The sequence below is a fragment of the Gymnogyps californianus genome, chromosome 8 (assembly GCF_018139145.2).
Source record: "Gymnogyps californianus isolate 813 chromosome 8, ASM1813914v2, whole genome shotgun sequence".
NCBI lineage: Eukaryota > Metazoa > Chordata > Aves > Accipitriformes > Cathartidae > Gymnogyps > Gymnogyps californianus.
The window spans coordinates 30,637,373-30,656,687 of record NC_059478.1 but is presented as its reverse complement, the minus strand read 5'-3'; the positions used below and the strand labels follow the sequence as shown (position 1 = coordinate 30,656,687).

The following is a 19,315-nucleotide window of genomic DNA, read 5'->3' as shown; positions in this document are numbered from 1 at the left end:
TGCAGAGCTGAGCTGTCTGATGGATTGAGACTGGAACGCACAACTGGGGTGTTCATCCAGATGGTCAGAGAAGACCACAAAGCACAGACCAGTCTCTGACACAAGACACTGAAGTGAGATGAATTTCTTGGAAGTACGCTCTTCCACACCGTAAAATAGCGCAGGCTGTCCTATTCCTTCCCATGTGCTGGAGGGTATCAGTGCAGAACTGCAAAACATTCTACATTTGGCTGGAGCTAATTTAGCTTTCATTTTACAAAAACCACGCTAATCCCCCCATCTTAAAAAGAATACGCTTCCTGCTCAGTTAACTCCGTGTGGCAGGAAGAAATTCTTCCTTTGTATTTTTAGCAGCAAATACCAGCTATCAGGCACCAAAGTTTCAGGCTACATTCTACACCACTTTCCCAAAATGGATAGGTCTCTTCATCCAGGATTGGGGGATGAAAGAACTGCGGTTCTATAGATCCAACAAAGCAATCTCACCGATTAAGTGCTTTGGGAACTAAGCGCAGGGCAGCACGACACGTCCCAAAGCAGCCAGGAGTAAAACAAAAGTAAAAGCCAGGCGGAATGAAAAAGGCTCATGTCTCAGGCTCCCCCCTTGAAGCTTTGTCAGTCTCTTCCACATACACTGCATTCAGAGGTACTCAAAGCAACCTCGGAAAATAGGCTTGAGGCTAGCTCTGTGCAAAAGCACACCGGCAGCAGAGCCTGCGCAGAGGAATAATGACTGGCCTATGTTCTTTCTAGGCAACGGTGGAAGAGTGCAGGAGGATGCATTTGATGACTCTAACCCGAATCCAGAGGTGAGCCCCTAAAATGAAAGAGTTTCTTCATGCACTATTTAGTTTAAAAAAAAAAATTTTTTACTTTCAGTAACAATATAATTTATTTTTGAAAGTAAATTAATCTACCTTTCTTTAATTATGTGATGGTTCTGGCAAAGAGAAGCAGCAGGTACAGTTGGTGAAGTATTTTCATTTGAGCTGAATTTCACACAGCTCCATGCAGATACAGTGCCAGAAACTTCTTGAATGTGTCTGGCTGAAAGCCATATATTCCAGCGGGCTTCTGCAGAGAAAAAGACATGGATGCTCAGTTTGCAGCGAAGTGATTAATGCAGACAACAACGGCTTTAAATACGCTTGAATAAGACTTCAGACGTGGCAGCTTCCAAATTGTGCTCTCCCTCCCCAGACGGGTTTGTCTGTGGGTACATCCACTGGTATAAACCTCAAACGGCATAAACCCTTTGCCCATCAAACTGAGACGCCCTCCCAGCGTAACCAGGGCTGACAGCACTGTGCTCTATTTACTCTACAGCGAAGCTGACAGTTGCATGTAAGCACTTCCTTCATCAGAGCACGAGTTGATTTTAAACAAGCATATTATGAGATGGTAGATTACAGATGGGGATATCTTTATGTAGGAGTTCGTATTAAGCTTGGCATGTGGCTTGCACGCTATGCAGTACATCAGCACTACAAATACTCCCTGTCAGTAACACCTGCTTAAGCAAGAACGAGGCCAGCGCCTGTGTCAGGTCCCTTCGGCTGGTTGAAAACCCACACTGCAGCTCTACGCCAGCTCCCAAACCTCCGGCAGAGGCGAAGGGTAGGATTTCCAGGACCATTTCCCAAGTTTTCCTTACCGTAACAACTCTCTTCTTGACTTCTGGAATACACTGGGCTTTTTCATACAGATTCTGATCAGAGTCAATCCAGACTAGATTTTTTATGCCTTCGCTAGAGACAAGGTCTGTTGTATTTAACTGGAACACCATGAACTGGAAGAGCTGGCCATCTGTGCCAACACTTTGCACCACTATTGGCTGCTCCAAAACCTTGGGATCATTCTAGGAAAGAAGGGAAGGTGGGTAGAATGTTTAAAAAGCCAGTTACCACAGAAATTGTATGAGTACTTGCTGATTCTGCATCTTCTACTTGGTTTAAAGCCAGGATCTTAATAAACGTATTGTTACCTTGCCCAGAACATTACTCTAGTCAAACAAGTTTTGAATGTAGATTTTGTATTTTAATTAAAATTCCTCCTTCAGCCAGCAACAAAGTATCAATTTACATACTGAGCTGTGGGATGGGTTAGAGTTCTACAGTTGAACCTACTCCCTGGTTCCTACCCATTACCACTCCAATGCCTGTTACATCACGAACACGCTCATTGCTGAGCGATGGTTTTCTGGATCAGCAGACATCAGTAACCATACCTGAAGGTTAGCGTTAGACCTCTGGACTGGGAGGCTCAGATTTGAAAACTACGGTAACATGCCACGGCAAGGGAATTTCACGACTCTTTCCACTAGCTGCAGCGCTAGAGAAAGAACAAAGGCCTAGCAAGTCAGCAGCAGTCTCCAATACGTACCCCGTACAGCACCTTAGCCTTTGCCAGCGCATTGCCAAAAGCAAACATCAGCATTTTAGCACGAAGTTGTTCTGGTCTGAACCTGTTGGGACGAATGTTGGCCGATTCCAGGAAGAACAGAGTGTGAGGATGAGAGTACGGATAACCATCTCTAAAACCTAAATGGCAGATAATCATGTCAGAAGTCGCTCAGTAAGAGACTACACAGCCAATGTTTCCTCCCATATCTTCAGGAACCGTTAAAGTAATTTGCCAGGATTTAAGTTCTTCTCCACAGTCATGCTTAGGCGACAACATACTCGCTACAGGTCTGGAGCGCTTGCACTGCACCCCCTGTGCCTGGCTCCTCTGTCCCCTCATTCCCATATGCTCCCTACCCACAGCTGTCTTGCAGAAGGGCAAGGACTCCAGGTTAACCTGAACACTTAGCCTGACAGAAAATTACTATCGACGGCTAGATTTACCTGTATCATTGAGCTCTTTGTACACATTCACTTCCTGAAGATCAATTGTAGGAGAGATGGGATAGAAGGTCTCCAGAACGTGTTCTTCAGTGGCCAGTATCTCCTCCTTGGAGGCTACTGGTGGTATCGGGGCCATAGAGTTCATAAGTGTTCCATTCAGGCCACGGACCTGAAGGAGAATGGATTCTGGGGAGGGAAATTAGGCTACATTCAAACACTGCTGAAATAAGATTAGGGAAAGACATATAGTAGCTCAGCTGTAGGTTCTTCTTCTAAAATACCAATGTTAATTGCTGGTGTTAGTTTCTTAACTAAACATACTTAGAAATACAACAGTACAGATTTTGGGCACAACAAAATAAACCATCAGTTCTAAGACACTGGTTCTCTTCTCCCGCCATCTTGTCGATATTGTCTAACACCCTAATAATCTCCTCAGGGCAAGTATCCTGCCATCATCCAAGGCTGCCCATGCTTACAGCACTATTTAAAACTGAAAGAATTACTTGGTTCCAGAAATTGTTTCATTTTCTCCAAGTCCTCAGCCTTAAAGCTAGCAGCCTTGCTACCCCTCTTATATTAATGAAAAGAGCTAAATGCTTCCACCATAGCAGCAACTAACCTCTTTCCCACGTAGCTGATATCTTGTAGTTTCTAGCCAACATTCTTTTAGTCAGAGAAGGATACTTCACAGACATTAACCGACATAAATGTATCAAGTCTTCAAACAGTACTGGGCTTTAGAATGAGAAAAAAAACAGTTATATAAAAAATGTGATCATAATGGCAGGCAGATGCTTCTGGGACATGAATGCTATAACATTACTGTATGTAAAATATGTAACAGCATAACATTTCCAAACAGTTAACACAGATTTCAGATTAATATCCCACACACCAGTCCTGTTCCAAGTTGGCAGAGGTAATGCTTACCATTAGTTATTGAAAAAATTGACATTCTGCATCAGCTAGAAGTAGATCTCGAGTTGAGACACAGACCTTGGCCTGAAAGAAGCTTTAATGTAGAGTATGTGTTTACATTGTTACTACTGTGAACATTGAGAATTAGGTTTTTTTGTTTTGGTTGTTGTTGCTTGTTTTGTTTGTTTTATAAGTTGACAACCTGAATCAAAGGGTCTAACAGTTTTGCACAGTAAGTGAATCTCTCAACAGTAGATCTATGTATGAATTTTCTTTGTAGTGTTAAAAACTCTGGTTCTTAAGATACCTGCTTGATGAACAGCTTATGCTAAAGCCACAACCACGCAGCAGAAAGATTTTCCCTACGACTGAGGACTTACCAATAATGTTCTCTCCTGGGAGCAACTTCTGTCGTGTCCCAGAACCGTGCGTGTGAGATCGCACGCTTTACCCGCTCCTCGTGCTCCTCGAGCTGGTGAGCCGGGTTGTCGACGATGCTCCGCACCGGTGGAGGTAAGCCTTCCACCAGCTTTGTCTTGGTGAGCCACTGCGCTTGCCGAACGCCTTGAAACAAAAACCGAGAAAATATGTATTACTGAGGCCGCCGGGCGGGCTGGCAAGGGGCTGACAGCACAGTTATAACGTTCAGGAGGCAGGGCAGGCTCTTCACCGCCTGCGGTTTTTTGCACTATGTGAGGAGAAACCTTGGCTGGCGGTGAAGGGTAAGTGCTTGAACACGCTGCGCGGCCTGGGGCAGCGCTGGGGGGGGGACAGAGGGGGGTGGCCCGGGCCGAGGAGGGCCAGGAGGCCCGAAGGAAGGGCCGCCGGGCCGGTACCTTCCAGCATGCGGACGCCCTGGTGGCAGATGTAGCAGCCGCGCTCCTTGTAGAGCGGCATGTCCTCGTAGCGCGGCCCCGGCGAGTGCCAGGGGTCGTGCCAGCCGCGGTCCCAGGGCGGGAAGCGCGGCCGGGCCAGGCTGGGCACGAAGTGCTGCCGCCCGGCGTACGTGACGGTGTCCAGCTCCACCTGCTCCCGCACCGGCCGCCGCTCCACCGCCCGGGCCAGCTCCTCCGGCGGTGGCCCGCGGGTGGTCCAGGGCGTGCGCGGCAGCGGCCCGCGGTGACGAGGCGGCGCCGCGCGGGTGAGGATGCCGCGGGTGAGGATGTCGCGGCCCCGCGCCGCCGCCGCCCGCCTCAGCGCCATCGGCCCCGCCGCCGCCATCCTCCCGCCGCCACCTCAACGCCCGCCCGCCGCCATCTTGGCGCGCGCGGCACGGCGGGAGCGCGGGGGGCGGACTCACACCCTCCTTCCCCCACCCCGCCCAAGTGACTGTCAGCGGCAGAGGCCAATGGCGGACAGGCACCCCACGGTAAGGGAGGGTCGGCAAATTGCCTGGTGGCGGCGGCTGCGGGTGAAGGGCAGGTGCCATGTTGGTAAGTCAGGAGGCGGGCGGGGAAAGGCGCCTCCTCTCCTGCGGGGCGGGCGGGGCAGTTGAGAGACCGGCCCTTGGTGGGCAGGGGGCGGAGGGGGAAGGGGGGGCTGCGGGGGTCTGCAGAGCCGCTGTGTGGGGCCGGGCCTGGGCCGGCGGGTCCGGACCCTGCGGGGACGGAGACCGGGCCGGGGCCGCTCTGCCTGCGGGGCGGCGTGCCCAAGCCCCCGGGCACGCACAGCAAGTGCTCGAAACTCTATAAATGTGGCCGGCCCGGAGCCTGGGGGCCCTGGGCTCCACCCGCAGCCTGGTCGGGGTCCTCCTCTTCCTAGCCCGTGGAGGAGCTGTGAGTGCTCAGGGACCTGCTCAGGGGGCAAGGAACCGGCGGCTGCTGTGGAAAGCAGGACCGCTTGCCTTTTGGTTCTCTCTTCTCCCCCCGTAATGTTAGAGTAAGGGTACTTGCGTTGCAGGGCGAAGGTTAGTTAATTAATTCACCTTGAAAATGAAGCTGCTCTAAGTGCTAAGTGTTCTCTTCCTCAGCCTCCTCACCCGTGGCTTTATAATTTCCTCTGGACCTCCTTTTGTTTAAATGATACAGATACAAATGCATTGGGAACAGCCTTAAGCTAACCATTGTGTAAAGACAGCAGAGTCCCGGAGAGGTCTGCATCACGATTTTCGTTTGAGGAGCATTCAGTAGGTACAGCTCTGTCTGAAGCAAGGGTAACGGTAAGGGATAAAAATCATGCTGCCTCTGCTTCTTGCCTTTTCCTACATGTCTGCATTTAAAGCCAGACTCAAATCTGCTCATAACCAAAGTGTGTGTTTGCCTGTGATTTTACCATGTTTGCCTCCAGTCTCCTGGCTCTAAACCCCACTTTCAGCTCACTGCCCTCCCGCTATTTTAGAGCTGTGTTCCAGCAGGCTGCATCTTGGTGGTTGGGGTTTGTTACCCATTCTTGTGGACTGAGCTGCACTGGACAATGCAGAGGCAGCGAGCACTTGAGCAAAAATGGAGTGTTGCAGGCACCAGATCGGCTCACAGGTTTTCAGTTTTCTGAGTCCCCTGAGACACACATGCAAGATGCTCGAGAGAGATTTTCTCAGTCCTTGTCCAAATAATGCTCGGCTGATGAGCACGTGCCGCTCTTCATCATGCTGGTTTTGATGCAGGGCTTGTGTTTTGCAGACAATGAGTGGAAACGAGCAGGACTGGCTGGCTCTCAAACCCCAGGAACCTTCTCCGTCCCAGTGCTGCGGCAGCGGCTGCAAACCCTGCATCTATGATGTGTATGAGAAGGAGCTTGCACAATGGGAGAGGGCCAAAGCAAAGCAAGACAAAAGCCTCCTCATGGAAAAGCAGGAGCAGGTCAATTTATCTTCATCACATCCTAGAGCCTGTGCTTTGATCGTACTTGTTAGCGTGTGGGGTTGCGGTGATGGGTGAGGGATGCAGCAATGGATTAAAGCGGTGCCTTAAGAGAAGGCTGTAAATGCAATTCCCCAAACTCTGCCTTCGCAGCCACCCTCCCCCTTGCCCGCTCTCTCCCTGCTGTAATGTGATTTTCCAAGTGTCGAGTTTGCCCTGGTGTCGCATTACAGCCCTGGGTCTGCAGCTTCTCCTTGCTGGGGTACCCCAGCCAGCCAGAGCCAGCCCCTCTGGAAAGTGGGAATGGGTGAAAGGTACAAAGAATCACAATTTTCTCTGACACTTTCCTCGGAGAAGCTCAGTTTTCCTGACCTTTTTCATCTTTTCCTGTTTTTTAGACTCTCATTTTGAGGGTGAAAAAAGCTGCATTGTGTGTGGTGGGGTAGTTGTCTTCAGAGCGTGATTTTAAGCTTGTCAGTGCCCTTTTACATAAGATTAACTATGCTGGGTCAAGCAAAAATGATCAGCGTTGAAACAGCTAACAATATTTCCTATTCGCAGTGGTCATCAGTAGGTTTCAAAGTTGCCCCCAAAGCAGCGCTCAGCTCTTCTAGCAGTATTATTCCTGTTTGTTTCCAGACATGAGAAAATGATTGCAGTGAGTCATAATAGGATGACCTTGCTGTAAGGTGTAAAAAATGTAATTTAAAAAGGGCGGGCGGAATGCAAGATCCCAAAGTGCATGCTGCAGAACATGATAATGAATCAGCAGAGAGCTGAAATTTGCGCTGGGCCCCAGCATTTAATACATGTTCTTCTGGAGTCCTGAGTATCTCCAGCACTAAATTAGCACACACGTTTGCTTCCAAAGAAAAATGAAATAATAAAAGACACCATCTAACCAAGTAATTATTTATTGTTGTTCTTGCAGAGCAATAATTCAGAACTGAATCCAGATACATTTACTGCATTCAACATAAGCTCGGTGGAGCAGCTAACAGAGGACACCTACCAGTACAAATTTGAATTACCAGGAAATAGCAGTCTGCGATTGAGTTTAGGGCAACATATCGTGTTAAGGTATTGTTCTCTGTGCTAGTTAAACAGTCTGCATTATGTAACCTAATACGTAGGGTTTTGTCAATAGACAAAGGCTTCATACCAGGCAAATCATAATTTCTATACCTCCACAACGACACAGATGAAAGAACTTGTGAGCTCGCTAGCTCTACTAATTTTATGGTAAAAGCCATTCCAAGGCTGTATTTTTCTTCAGCATTATCCTTGTGTCAGTGGGTCAGAAAGAACTAGGTGTGATTAAGAAAATCCATTTGCAGAAAGAAAGACTCAAAAAATAGATGTTACAACAGATTATTTACTCCAGCATGCTGGAATGAAGATAATGAGCTGCACTTACCCCAGAGCTTGGTATTTTAGGCCCTGTATCTTGGGGTAACTCAGCACCTGGGGTGTAACCCCCAGTGTCCAGGCATTTCCTGACTGATTTCTAGCAAAACAACCCTCCTGTGTAGTTTATTGCTTGCCAGAAAGGGGCCGCTTGGGAAAAGTTTATGTCTCTCTCAGCCATCTGTGGTGATCATTGCCAGATAGAGAAAGTCATGTTATGATGCCATTGATCTGTATCTGTTGACGTTATTTGTACGTTAACAGCTGATGTATACAGCTGGCTGGTTGCTGAAAGTACACGCTTTCCCTTCAGCCATCTCTCATAATGCAGCAGAGGAAAAAGTTCGGTCACTTCAATCAATTACCGTAGTCAGTAGTAAAGAGCAGGGTGGATATATTCTACGGAAAGAGAAGACTTACAGGAAAATACGGTGCATATTGACAAGACCTCAGGTCGAGGCTGTGCCCTAGCTTTCATTATTTAATTACCAGATGCTGTCCGAACACAGAAAGGGAAGTAGACTCCAGCTCTCCCCAAAAGGGAGAGCAAACTTAACCATGAAAGCATTTTCTCTCCCCTTTGCCACTCTTGCACGTTCAGCCATTTCTCACAAAACGGCTCAAACATCCTTCCAGGGGTGTGTCCAAGAGCTGAATGCGTGGTACAGCTGGGGCCACCACCGGGAAAACAAAAGGTGCATTTAGCCATTATGTTCCTCCTGGATTTTTTACCTCTGGAAGGGAAATGTTTTGCATCTGTGCACAGGCTGGGCCACTGGGAAAAGGACCTGCTGCCTCCCTCGTCTCCCCAGAGAACTGCAGAAGTTTGGTAATACCAGTCCGTGACCCAAGTCACAGTGGGTTCCTATATTTCTCTTCTCAGAGGAGTGGTGAATGGTTTGGAGGTCCAGCGAGCCTATACTCCGATTAGCCCAGGGAATGCAGAAGGGTACTTTGAAGTTTTAATGAAAGTAAGTAAGCCTGTACAATATGGATTAGAGTCTGAGGTGCCGGGGACTATGGTTTTTTTTAGGAACCAAGCACGCTGTCAGCACTTCAAGTGAGACACTCTCAAATCCCTCATGGACTGTTTCTGTGTTGTTTTGAAGCAGTTGTGCTTTGCAGATAAAAATTGCAGTTTTTCCCACAAAACTGAAAGCAGAGGAAGGTGACACGCAAACAAGTGCTTTGCAGCATAAGCCCTGTTAAGCTCTTGGGAGAGCCTCTCAGGAGCCCTGTGATCACCAGTGTGGCAAGAAGTGCCCATTCCACTTCCCCAATTTCATTTTGCCTTTTCAGTCTGTCTTTGAAATCGCACCCAGTTGTCAGCCCAGTTGAACCACTGATTTTTGGGAAGTCTTTGCCCAGCTGTTACCCTCTCTCCGGTATTTTGCTTTAAGAACACTCCTCAGAAATATTTTTCATTTTGTTTAAAAATGTAGTCGACAGCAGGCAGCTGTTTCTGGTTTGTGGGCAGGGCGCTGGAGCTGCCTGCAGTCTGAGAGGGTCCCCGTGGCCCACGGGCACAGGCTGCAGCTATTGGGGTGGATGGGATGGCAGAGCCCCATTTTGGACGAGTGTCCTGGCCCTTCTGGAGGCCACCACAAAATGCTGGTTGAGTTCAAAAGGATTTTGCAGGAGAACTTGGCTGGAGATTTGTCTGAATAAAATCTGCAGGGTCCTCATAAATGATTACTTTGTGTGGAGAATATCGAATTGAAGAATATTTTTCCAATACTGCATTTGTATTTCACTAGTGATTCCTCAGGGCAGACACAGACTTCAGTATAGGTGTGAAATTCAGAGTGCTGGGTGTCCCAGGTGGCGTGCAGAGAATGACCACTTGTCCTCTGCCTGTCTTCCAGGATTTCACATTTTGGGGTTTATCATGCATTGTATGTTGGAGCACAAACCCTGTTGTTTAGAAAAGTGTACAGCTTCTATAGGACACCTGTGGGAGAGTCATTTCACCATTCTTGTGGCACTTGGTGTGTGGTAGGGGAGAGAAATGTTGCATTTGAGTTGCATTAATAGGATACGTTCACAAGATGACTGTGAAATTTCATGTATACTTGCTTATTACTCACAGGTTTTGCATTTCAATAATAATAGTAATGATTGTAATGATACCTTTCCTTTATATAGAACCTTTCCTCCCAAGGGGAGCTATAGTTATTCTCTGGCAGTGACAAAAGAGGTTGGTAACACCCAGTGTAAAGCAGCCATTTTTATAACTGGCTCTGTAGGTTGTGGTATATTTCACACTATTCAGGCAATTTTGGAAAGTACTATATTATTATTATTACTATGCAATCCAAGCACTGTTCAAACCCTTCTGTCTCCTGTTATTATAGCATTGCATTTGTGATACTACAGTTAAGAGTGAGGGAGTTGCCATTTACAGAGCATAACCCTCTTTTTGAGTGATTTTATAATGTTAGGGTTTCTCTCCATGTAAAACTGGGTGTAGAAGTTTTCCCCCAGGAGATAATTATTTTTTTTCTTTTTATTTAGAAAAATACATTTTAAACCCACTCAATCACTTCTCACTTCAAGTTTTGGAAATAATTTTGGTGAAAGAAAGATTGGTTTAGTTTCCATTACCCTGGTCCATTGGGAATAGGCAGTAAGTGGGGCTGATTTCTCTGCTCTTGCCTTGGGTTTCCGTATATATTTGAAGAAGGTAGGTATAAAATACTGCTCCTTTTATGCAACTGCACACTCTTTGCATAAGACTTAGTACCTGCCCAGAGCCCTCTGAACGTAAAATGTTTCTGACAGTAACTCGGAGCCTGGATGTGTGTATGTATGTTACGCATTTACCTTTTGAATGTAACAACTAGTGCTAATAGTTCTTAATACTTCAGGTATCTTATTTAAGTGAGGTTGTTAGGAGGGGAGGAGCATCTGTGTTCTTTATTAGCTAACACTGCTTGCAAGCACAAGTGCTCACTCGCTCGCTCACTTTTTCTTAGCTTCTTTGCGGTTCACCAATTTTGTTTGCCTGCAGTGCAGCTTGGTGGCTAGCCAAGGCACTGGGGTGTGGAGCTGGGCTTCTGTCCAATGCGCATGCAGAAAATACCCCAAAATATGCTTCTTTCATATGGGCTGCAGTCTTTGACGGCTTATATCGCACCTCATGTTTTGACCTCTGGTTGCGTTGCTCTTTCTCAAGCTTATCAGTGGCATCGCCTCTGTGCGAGACCAGTTGTCTGCCACAGCTGTTGGGCTTACCTGCTCTTGCTGTTTGGACCAGTCCTTGTTCTCTGGCCAGATCCCATAGACTGTGTGTTCATCTGCGCATGTTTGTTCTCATTAACCAAGAAGTGGTCATACATATAGGACATACATGTAGCACATAGCAAGAAGACTGCTTGGGTGAGCCCTTCATTTTCCAGCCTCTCCTTGCTTCTCTGTTTCTAGCAAGCACTGGCCCTTCCTCATCAATCATGAGTGAAGTTAGCATTCCTGCAGGCAAAAGCCTAGATAATGTTGTTTGTGCCTGTGTTGTGGTTTAACCCCAGCCGGCAACTAAGCACCACGCAGCCGCTCACTCGCTCCCCCCACCCAGTGGGATGGGGGAGAGAATTGGAAAAAAGTAAACCTCGTGGGCTGAGATAAAGACAGTTTAATAGGACAGAAGGGAAGGAAAATAATAACACAACAATAATAATAATAAAAGAATTAGAATATACAAAACAAGTGATGCACAATGCAATTGCTCACCACTCGCTGACTGATGCCCGGTTAGTTCCTGAGCAGCGAGCTACCCGTCCCGGCCAGCTCGCCCCAGTTTATATACTGGGCATAACGTCATATGGTGTGGAATATCCCTTTGGCCAGTTTGGGTCAGCTGTCCTGGCTGTGTCCCCTCCCAGCTTCTTGTGCCCCTCCAGCCTTCTTGCTGGCTGGGCATGAGAAGCTGAAAAATCCTTGACTTAGTATAAACAGTACTTAGCAACAACTAAAAACATCAGTGTGTTATCAAGATTATTCTCACACTAAATCCGAAACACAGCACTATACCAGCTGCTAGGAAGAAAATTAACTCTATCCCAGCCAAAACCAGGACAGCCTGGTAGAAAGTAAGGCAGATTTTGCTAATGTTCTTCTTCCGTGAGGCCCAGATCAGAATTTTTTTTTTAAAATGTGAAGGCATCCCTTAGGATCCAGATGATCTGTTCTGAAAACAAGAGTTTTATAAATGAGAAACCTGACTTGGGGTCACTAATTGTATCAACACAGCATCTGAGAGACTGAAATAAAGCAAGAGCTAAGTAGTGTTTATATAACTATCAGTACCCAGAGGGCGTTTCCAGACCCCGTACCCTGAGATTTGGAGAACACTTGAAGGCTTGGGCTGTGCTTTGTATTCAAGACACTCTTCTCTGTGTACTTTGTAAGCAAGAACTCTGATAAGCTTTTTCCAGTTTTGGAAATTCAGACTGCGTGAGAGTGGGTTATGTTTACATTATAGTCAAGCTGGAATGGATCCAATATGATTTAATTTAAATATCTTTGTTTTGGGTATAACTTTGAGTTATTTTTCAAACAGAATGATCTTTCTTTCTTTTTAAATGCATGAAATGTTTTTTTGTCCCCTTCTTGTTTAAATGTAGATAACTTTATAATTGACTTTAAGCTGGGAAACTTTCCAACAGAGTATAATTATTCTTTTCTTTTGTGCAATGTTTTTTATTAGTGCTATGAAGCTGGGCTAATGTCACAATACATAAAAACGTGGAAAAAAGGAGACATGGTCTTTTGGCGTGGGCCGTTTGGAGGGTTCCCATATCAACCTAATAAGGTTAGTTCCCTAAGAGAGATAGGATGTTTCGGCATGTGGCAGCTAGCTTTGTTTAATACTCTAAAGGGAAGGCATCAATTTGATTACTGTTTTCATGATTATTTTAGGGACTTCCTGGGTTACTGTACAGTGCCGCAGCCTTAGCAGTCAACTGGAGAAAGTACACCTTATTGAACTGCAGAATATTTAAGAAGGAAGAGGAGAGGGAGGTGGATGGGAGACTGGAAAACATTAGCAAGGCGCTCTGTTCATCACTTGCATTAGAAGTTCCTGATGTGTTTAACAAAGGGAACTCACTTTGCACCAGCAATGAGCGTGGATCGGTTTTTGCCTTGTTTGAACCACATTGCAGTTTTGTGACTGAGCACGAGCGAAGGGGAGGTGTTGATCTTTTTCTCTCTTGGGTATTCCCTGAACTGTAGCAGCTCCAGTGAAGTGTCACGTCACCCAGCCACTCTGCAAATGTTGATCCCACTTGCTAATACCAGGCTCGCTGCAAAGAAAGGCAGATCCAGTTTCAAGGGAAGGCTTCTCACACATACTAATTTGGTTACTTAATTCTGACCTTTCAAATGAGGAGCAAAATTGAAACACTGGTCGTTAAGATCCCGAAGCCTTGTTTTTTCATCTCCACCCCCTCCCTCTCTGCCCCCCCCCCCCCCCCCCCCCCCCCCCCCCCCCCCCCCCCCCAAAATAAGGCTGTAAAATCCCAGTGGCCGAGCTCCATGCAGAGCAATTGTGTTCTGCCTCCTGAAATACTCTCCCTGCTGCTTTAGGCTACTGTTCCCTTCTCTTCTTAAAAACTTCCAGATAATCATTTGGGACAGAACATGGCAGTCATGCCTAGAAGTGGCTGCATTCAGGGGCTGTCTGGGTGATCCGTGTACATGCAGTTTGCAAAGCACCTGGGCAATCTTTAAAACAACTTGCTGTAGAAGAACTGTTTATTATTTAGGAATTATAACAAAGGTCTCAAATATTAGTTTCATAGTAAAATTTTCTTTTATCTCTATTTGCTGCCAGTAGAATAGGATTCGGATTCGGGCAGATCAGATCCATTCACAATAAACTGCCCAGTCAAAACAGAGCACAAGCAGCCTCTGAGGGCTTAATAGGGGCTTAGGTCCCAGTTCTGGCATTGGTGTGCTGGCTGGCAGCTGGGGAAAGTGCTGGGAACCTTCTGTCCTCCTACCACACAGCACCTTACTGCTGGAACATCCCTAGTGCGAGTAGAGTGAATGTCCCCCCTTGCAGGTGGGAAGCACTATGTGCTGCTGGTAGCTCTTTGAGAAAAGTGAGATAATGCACCAGGAAGATATGTGGATGAGGATGGAGAAGAAACCGTTTCCTGCAGAGAACATTTGGGATTGTACTTTGCAGCTTCCAAGATAAACACAGGGAGCATTTCCAGTGGGAAAACAACACACAGTGGGTCAGCAAAGTGTACTGCAGAATTGAAACTGAAATATAAATTAATTGAAATCAAGGCTAAAGTTAGGATAAAGTATGATATTTGGGTAAAATCCAGTTTCATTAGATTTGATATATAAACCCTGGAAGTGCTATCTGTAATCCTTTGCAGAAAAATACATTCTGAGATTTGAATTTACCAGTTCATGACCTTCTGATATGTTCTCTCTCAAGGGACCCTTTACCAGTGTGGCAGCAAGGAGGAACAGACCATGAGCACATCCATTTCCAGTCACCACACTCACAAAATTCTCTGTTTTGTTGTTAGCATGGAGAACTCCTCATGCTGGCGTCTGGTACTGGCCTCGCACCAATGCTTCCCATCCTCCAGTCCATAACAGATGATGAAGAGGATGAAACCTTTGTGACTCTTGTTGGCTGCTTCCGTACCTTTGACAAAATTTATTTGAAACCTCTTCTCCAGGATCTGGCTCGGTACTGGAACATCAGAATATTTTATGTCCTAAGCCAGGTAAATAAATGGATATGAAGCACGTTCCTGTGAGGGTTCTGTGTGCTGGATGAGCCTCTGCCTCCTCTGCTTTTCCATGAGCGTGATCTTAATTCTTTCCCAGTCATCGAGGCTGTTTTGTGATCCACTGGCTGCTGTTCTTAAATCTGCTACATCTTCTCACACTGCTAGCAGTCTGGAGAATTTCAGAGAAGCGACTGTCACTGCTTGTCCCTCTTTACCTCCTTGGTAGCTGTTCGGTTGGGGTGGACCCGCTGATTCATAGTCGCTGTTGATTATTCCCCCCACTTCACATGGTTGTTGCTGCACCTAAACATTTGTGCAAAGAAAACTTGACTCTGGGAGACTCACAGCAAATAAACTATTTCTTCTTTCCTAATAGCAGTTCCTTAATCTGTCCTTATCCTCCATTCATTCCTCATGGCTAGAGCTCTCTTCTAGTATGTTAGCACCAACTTCCCAGCAATTATTTTTCCCAACTGACCCATTTTTAAACTTCTTAAAGTTGTTTCCCCCTCTGTAAAATTACTTTTTCTGCCAAATCCATGGGATGAGGGCATACCTCTCAGTGGTCTTACATTTCGAGCAGTCTTTTTCATTTCCATTTGGTCCCAAAGTTGCCTGTGTTCTGCACAGATTTGGTAGTTGAAAATTATTTCCCTCGGAAATGAGGATTCATTGCAGGGAGGATATAGAAAGAATTATTTATGCTAAGGGAACGAATCCCATTGCATTTTTAGTTTCTCAGATGAGTCATTTTTTGTATCTCTCATGGTGAATCTGCCTCATACATTATGTTCCATATATGGCCTCGGCAAGTTGAGATTGGGTATAGAGAAAAGTACTTGTGATTTAGGCACCCCCTTGGCCGCTCTATAGGAGCGTAACCGGCAATTGTCTCTGGTGACATAGCTTAAATACCCTTTTCAGGACAATGCTGTCTCAAGAGTGTGAGGAGGTCCTGAAATTCAATCAGTGAAGGGCAAGAAACCTACCTGACCCCTGTCAACACTGTCTGCCCCGCGTGTACATCTCTCCCTTTCTTCTCTTCTCTTAGCAGGTTTGTTGTAGTCCAACACTGACTCGTGCATCCTCCCTTTAGGATTATATATCTGTCTGTCTCAGTATTTCACTCTGCTGCCTGTCACCACCACATCGGAGCACCTTCTGCTTCTAATTAATAGCAGTAGGAGAGTCCCCGCTGGATCTAACGCCATGGGATCTAACACCTCTCATGGGATCAGAGCTGTGTTCGGAGCAGGGCTGGCTTCTTTCAGTTTTGGTCAAGGGAGATGGGACTGAAAGAGACTTGGGAATGGGAGAGGCAATAGAGAGGAATAGACTTGGGACTTAGGACTTGGGAATAGAAAAGGCACGCTGGGAAGTGGTTCTCAAAGGAGAAGGTTCTGCAGCATTTATTAGTGATAGTTATGCTCTGGTTTTGTTCAGTCCTCTCTGAGTGAGTGGCCAGGTCCTGTGGCAGGGAAAGATTTGATCTGGGCTTTGGAAGAGGAATGCAGCTCTTGGGAAGAGTCAGTTCTACCCAGATGGAGTCACAAGGGTGAAAAACATCCTGTGCAGTACTCTGAGGGGAGGAGGGAGATTTGGCTGTAAGCAATCAGTTGTCCTTTCTAATGTGGCACACTGCAAACTTTTTGCCTTTTCAGGAAACTTCACTGGAAAAACTTCCTTGGAGCTATCAGGAAAACACATATACTGGTCGTCTCAATGAAGGCTTGATGAAGACGATAATAAATTCCTGTCGAAGAAGGCCATTTGTATTAATCTGTGGCTCTTCTGCATTCAATGAAGATATGAGTAAATACTTGAAAGCTGCAGGAATTGAAGAAAATTCCTGTTTTGTCTTTTAGCAGAATATTCCTGACCTGAGGAACCTTAGGCTGAGCCTTGGACGTCCTTGTTTCTCTGCAGACATTGCTCAAAATTGGTCATCTCGATAGACTGAATTTGTTGTGCATATACTTTCGTAGGCCTTTGGATCAAATATTTGTTTCCAGTATGATTCTCACTCTTGAATGTTTTAAGGAATGGGTGCCATTCCGGAGTGGCTGCTATGTGGTGTGACACCCACACGTCAGGGAACAGCGTGGTAATTTTCATGGAAGTCTTCACATGCAATTTTAAGAGAGGGATCTCCTAAGGGTACTAGAAGGCATCCAAGTACACAGCTCTGCTGTAACATGAAGACCTGTGACTTGCTTTGCAATCCATGTTAGTCTGCAGTGGTATTGTGCCCTGTTAGGTGTCCCAAGGAGAGACTTAATCCTCAGGGAGAAGACTGCCTGGTCAAGGGAACAGCAGAGCACTGGCCCAGCACTCTGGAGTCCCTTGGGTTCGTTTTGGTTGTGTCATTATCTTGCTGGCTGATGCCACGCAAGTCACTTCAACCTCTCTGTGCCTCAGGTGCCCCATTATACGCTAACACAGAGAAGAAGGTACCAATCTCCTCTGAAAAGAGCCTTTCCAAAGGCTATAAGTGGGGATGGAATTATATGTGATGCCCAGTGAGGACTTAGGCAGGCTGTCCTCCTGCCCTAGCATAGCCTGCATTGCCTACCCTGATCCTTAACCCTTGTAATGCTGCCTGGGGAGAGAAAGAGCATGTCCTAAAACTCTGTGTGAGAAAGCATCCGGGTTGTAGCTGCTCTCTGTCAGGGAGGATGGTTGTTTGCTTTCCGTGTCCCCTAAGTGTTGTATAAAAGCCCTGGTTCATTAAATTGAACCTCTTTTCAAATAAACAGCTGTTTCTTTTTGTCACAGGACTCTCACGGGTGCCCAAAGGGGTGCCCTAAGCGTACAAGGGCACCACCTGAGGAGTGAAAGCTTCACAGGGCTTTGCTGGGGTGCTCCCTGCGGGGCAGGGGCAGAGCCAAGGGGCTGCCCCAGGGGATGGCAGCCCTGCGGCTGCCCCGGCCCCTTCCTCCTCTTTCAGTCCAAGATGCTGCTGCCTTTCCTCTGAGAATATCCTCTGTCCGCTCTTTTGCCTTCTTAGACCACTGTGTTTACTAACCACACCTGGAAATACAGCCTTTCTGCACACCTTCGTGTTTTTCCGTTCATTCCCAGTTCATCCTGTGTTGGGGTTTCCCAGGCTGTGACAGATGATGTTGCATTATCATTCATGCCTCATTTTTCACCTGTGTCAAATAGTACACCTTACACAAAGGAGATGTAGTTTAAGCGTTACTCAAAATAAGCAGTGTGCACGAAAATGATGGCTCTGATTCACATGTTGGGAGGAAGCGTAGGTTCCCCTCGCATCAGTGAGATTTGTCTCCAGTTACCAAATGCCTGGAATTAATCCCGTGTAGCTGCAGCTTTTATGTTAACTTCATCAGAGCAAGGGCTGACAAGAAAGCCATCTTCGTAACCCAAAACAGGGTTCTGGCTTTTAATGCAGAGAGATCCAGGGAAGTTGTCCATGGTAGGTCCAAGGCAAGCTCTCGACTCCCATCCAAACTGTGCTTCAGCCACCGTAAGCCACTGTGCAGTGGAGGTGCTTCTGCATAGTGTGGGGCTGATAAAATAAGGAGTTGCTTTCTCCTGTTGTTCTCCCTACTTTGGCCTTAGCTAGGAACACAGAGAAAATATTTTCCTCAAATGTTACATACTCTGAAAACCTCACTTATACACCTCTTGCTTTAAATATTCTGCCTTTTTAAGATTTTGCTAAAAATCTACCCAGCCTTTTTCCAAAGGCCTGAAGTAAAACTTCACGCTCGCTTCGGAAAAGCGACGACTTTCTGCGTGAAAGCTGGGACTGTTCCTTTAAACGCAACCCCAATATGTCTGGGTATTTCAGCACATATGGGCCATGATGGTTAAACCCTACCCAGCTGGTCTGGCCGTTCTGCCACGAAGCCTCCCGTCTTTGTTCGTGGCTAAAAGGGAGGGTGGTGAGAGACGGAGCAGGCTGTGGATGCTGCAGGTTGCAATCCTGCAAAGGCAGGCTGCAGGCAGAGCGGGAGGAGGTGATGCATGCCGAGCCGGCAGCCAGGCTTGCCTCGCCGGAGGGGACGGGGGTCTTTGTGAGACATTCTCCGTGGAGGAGACGATGTCCTTGGAAGTATGAACTCGAAGGGGGCTTCACATCGCCCGTGGGTGCTTTGTTCTCTATTTTCTGCCCTTCTCTCCCTTCCCCCTCCCACCTTTTGTCATTGCTCAGGCTGGCTCTCACACGAGTCCCCTCTTCCCAACCCGTCCCCCATGGGGACAGCCCCTTTCAGAGGCTTGCATGGCACTCCTGCAAAGGCAGGAATGTAGGATGGAAAGGCTCTCGGGCAGGATTTTCCCTACCGAGGGAAGAGGAGAGGTTTCCTTCCCTTTGGAGGCCTGGGAACTAGCCCATGGTGGCAGTTTCATAGGGAAATGATGGTGATGCTGTCGATTATCGGGGGATCTGTGGAGCTGGAGGTGCGTGAGCTCCCTGCCAGTGGTGGGTGGCGACTGCCAGGCCAAGGCAGGGGCTCGCACCCTGCCTCTCCTGCCGGGGCAGGGGGGGTGCTGGCAGGATGCTCTGGTGCTCTGGCTGCCCCCCAGAAATCCCCTGCCGCCCGTGCAGCGCTGTGCCGGG

The 19,315-nt window shown here is 47.0% G+C and overlaps 2 protein-coding genes across 2 annotated transcripts; one reads left to right on the top strand and one right to left on the bottom strand.

Moving 5' to 3' along the window:
* Nucleotides 1-857: 857 nt before the first annotated feature.
* MRPL37 (mitochondrial ribosomal protein L37) lies at nt 858-4,988 on the bottom strand. The gene is made up of 7 exons (XM_050901066.1): nt 4,604-4,988; nt 4,148-4,331; nt 3,469-3,584; nt 2,847-3,032; nt 2,383-2,540; nt 1,655-1,858; nt 858-1,074 (listed from the first exon to the last, which is right to left on the bottom strand). Exons 1-7 carry the CDS (start codon nt 4,986-4,988, stop codon nt 997-999), a joined length of 1,311 nt encoding a protein of 436 aa, XP_050757023.1. The 3' UTR covers nt 858-996.
* A 182-nt stretch (nt 4,989-5,170) lies between these two features.
* Nucleotides 5,171-17,579, top strand: LOC127019057 (NADH-cytochrome b5 reductase-like). The gene is made up of 7 exons (XM_050900969.1): nt 5,171-5,200; nt 6,386-6,565; nt 7,497-7,645; nt 8,856-8,943; nt 12,675-12,779; nt 14,518-14,721; nt 16,389-17,579. Exons 1-7 carry the CDS (start codon nt 5,195-5,197, stop codon nt 16,590-16,592), a joined length of 936 nt encoding a protein of 311 aa, XP_050756926.1. The 5' UTR covers nt 5,171-5,194; the 3' UTR covers nt 16,593-17,579.
* The last annotated feature ends 1,736 nt before the right edge of the window (nt 17,580-19,315 follow it).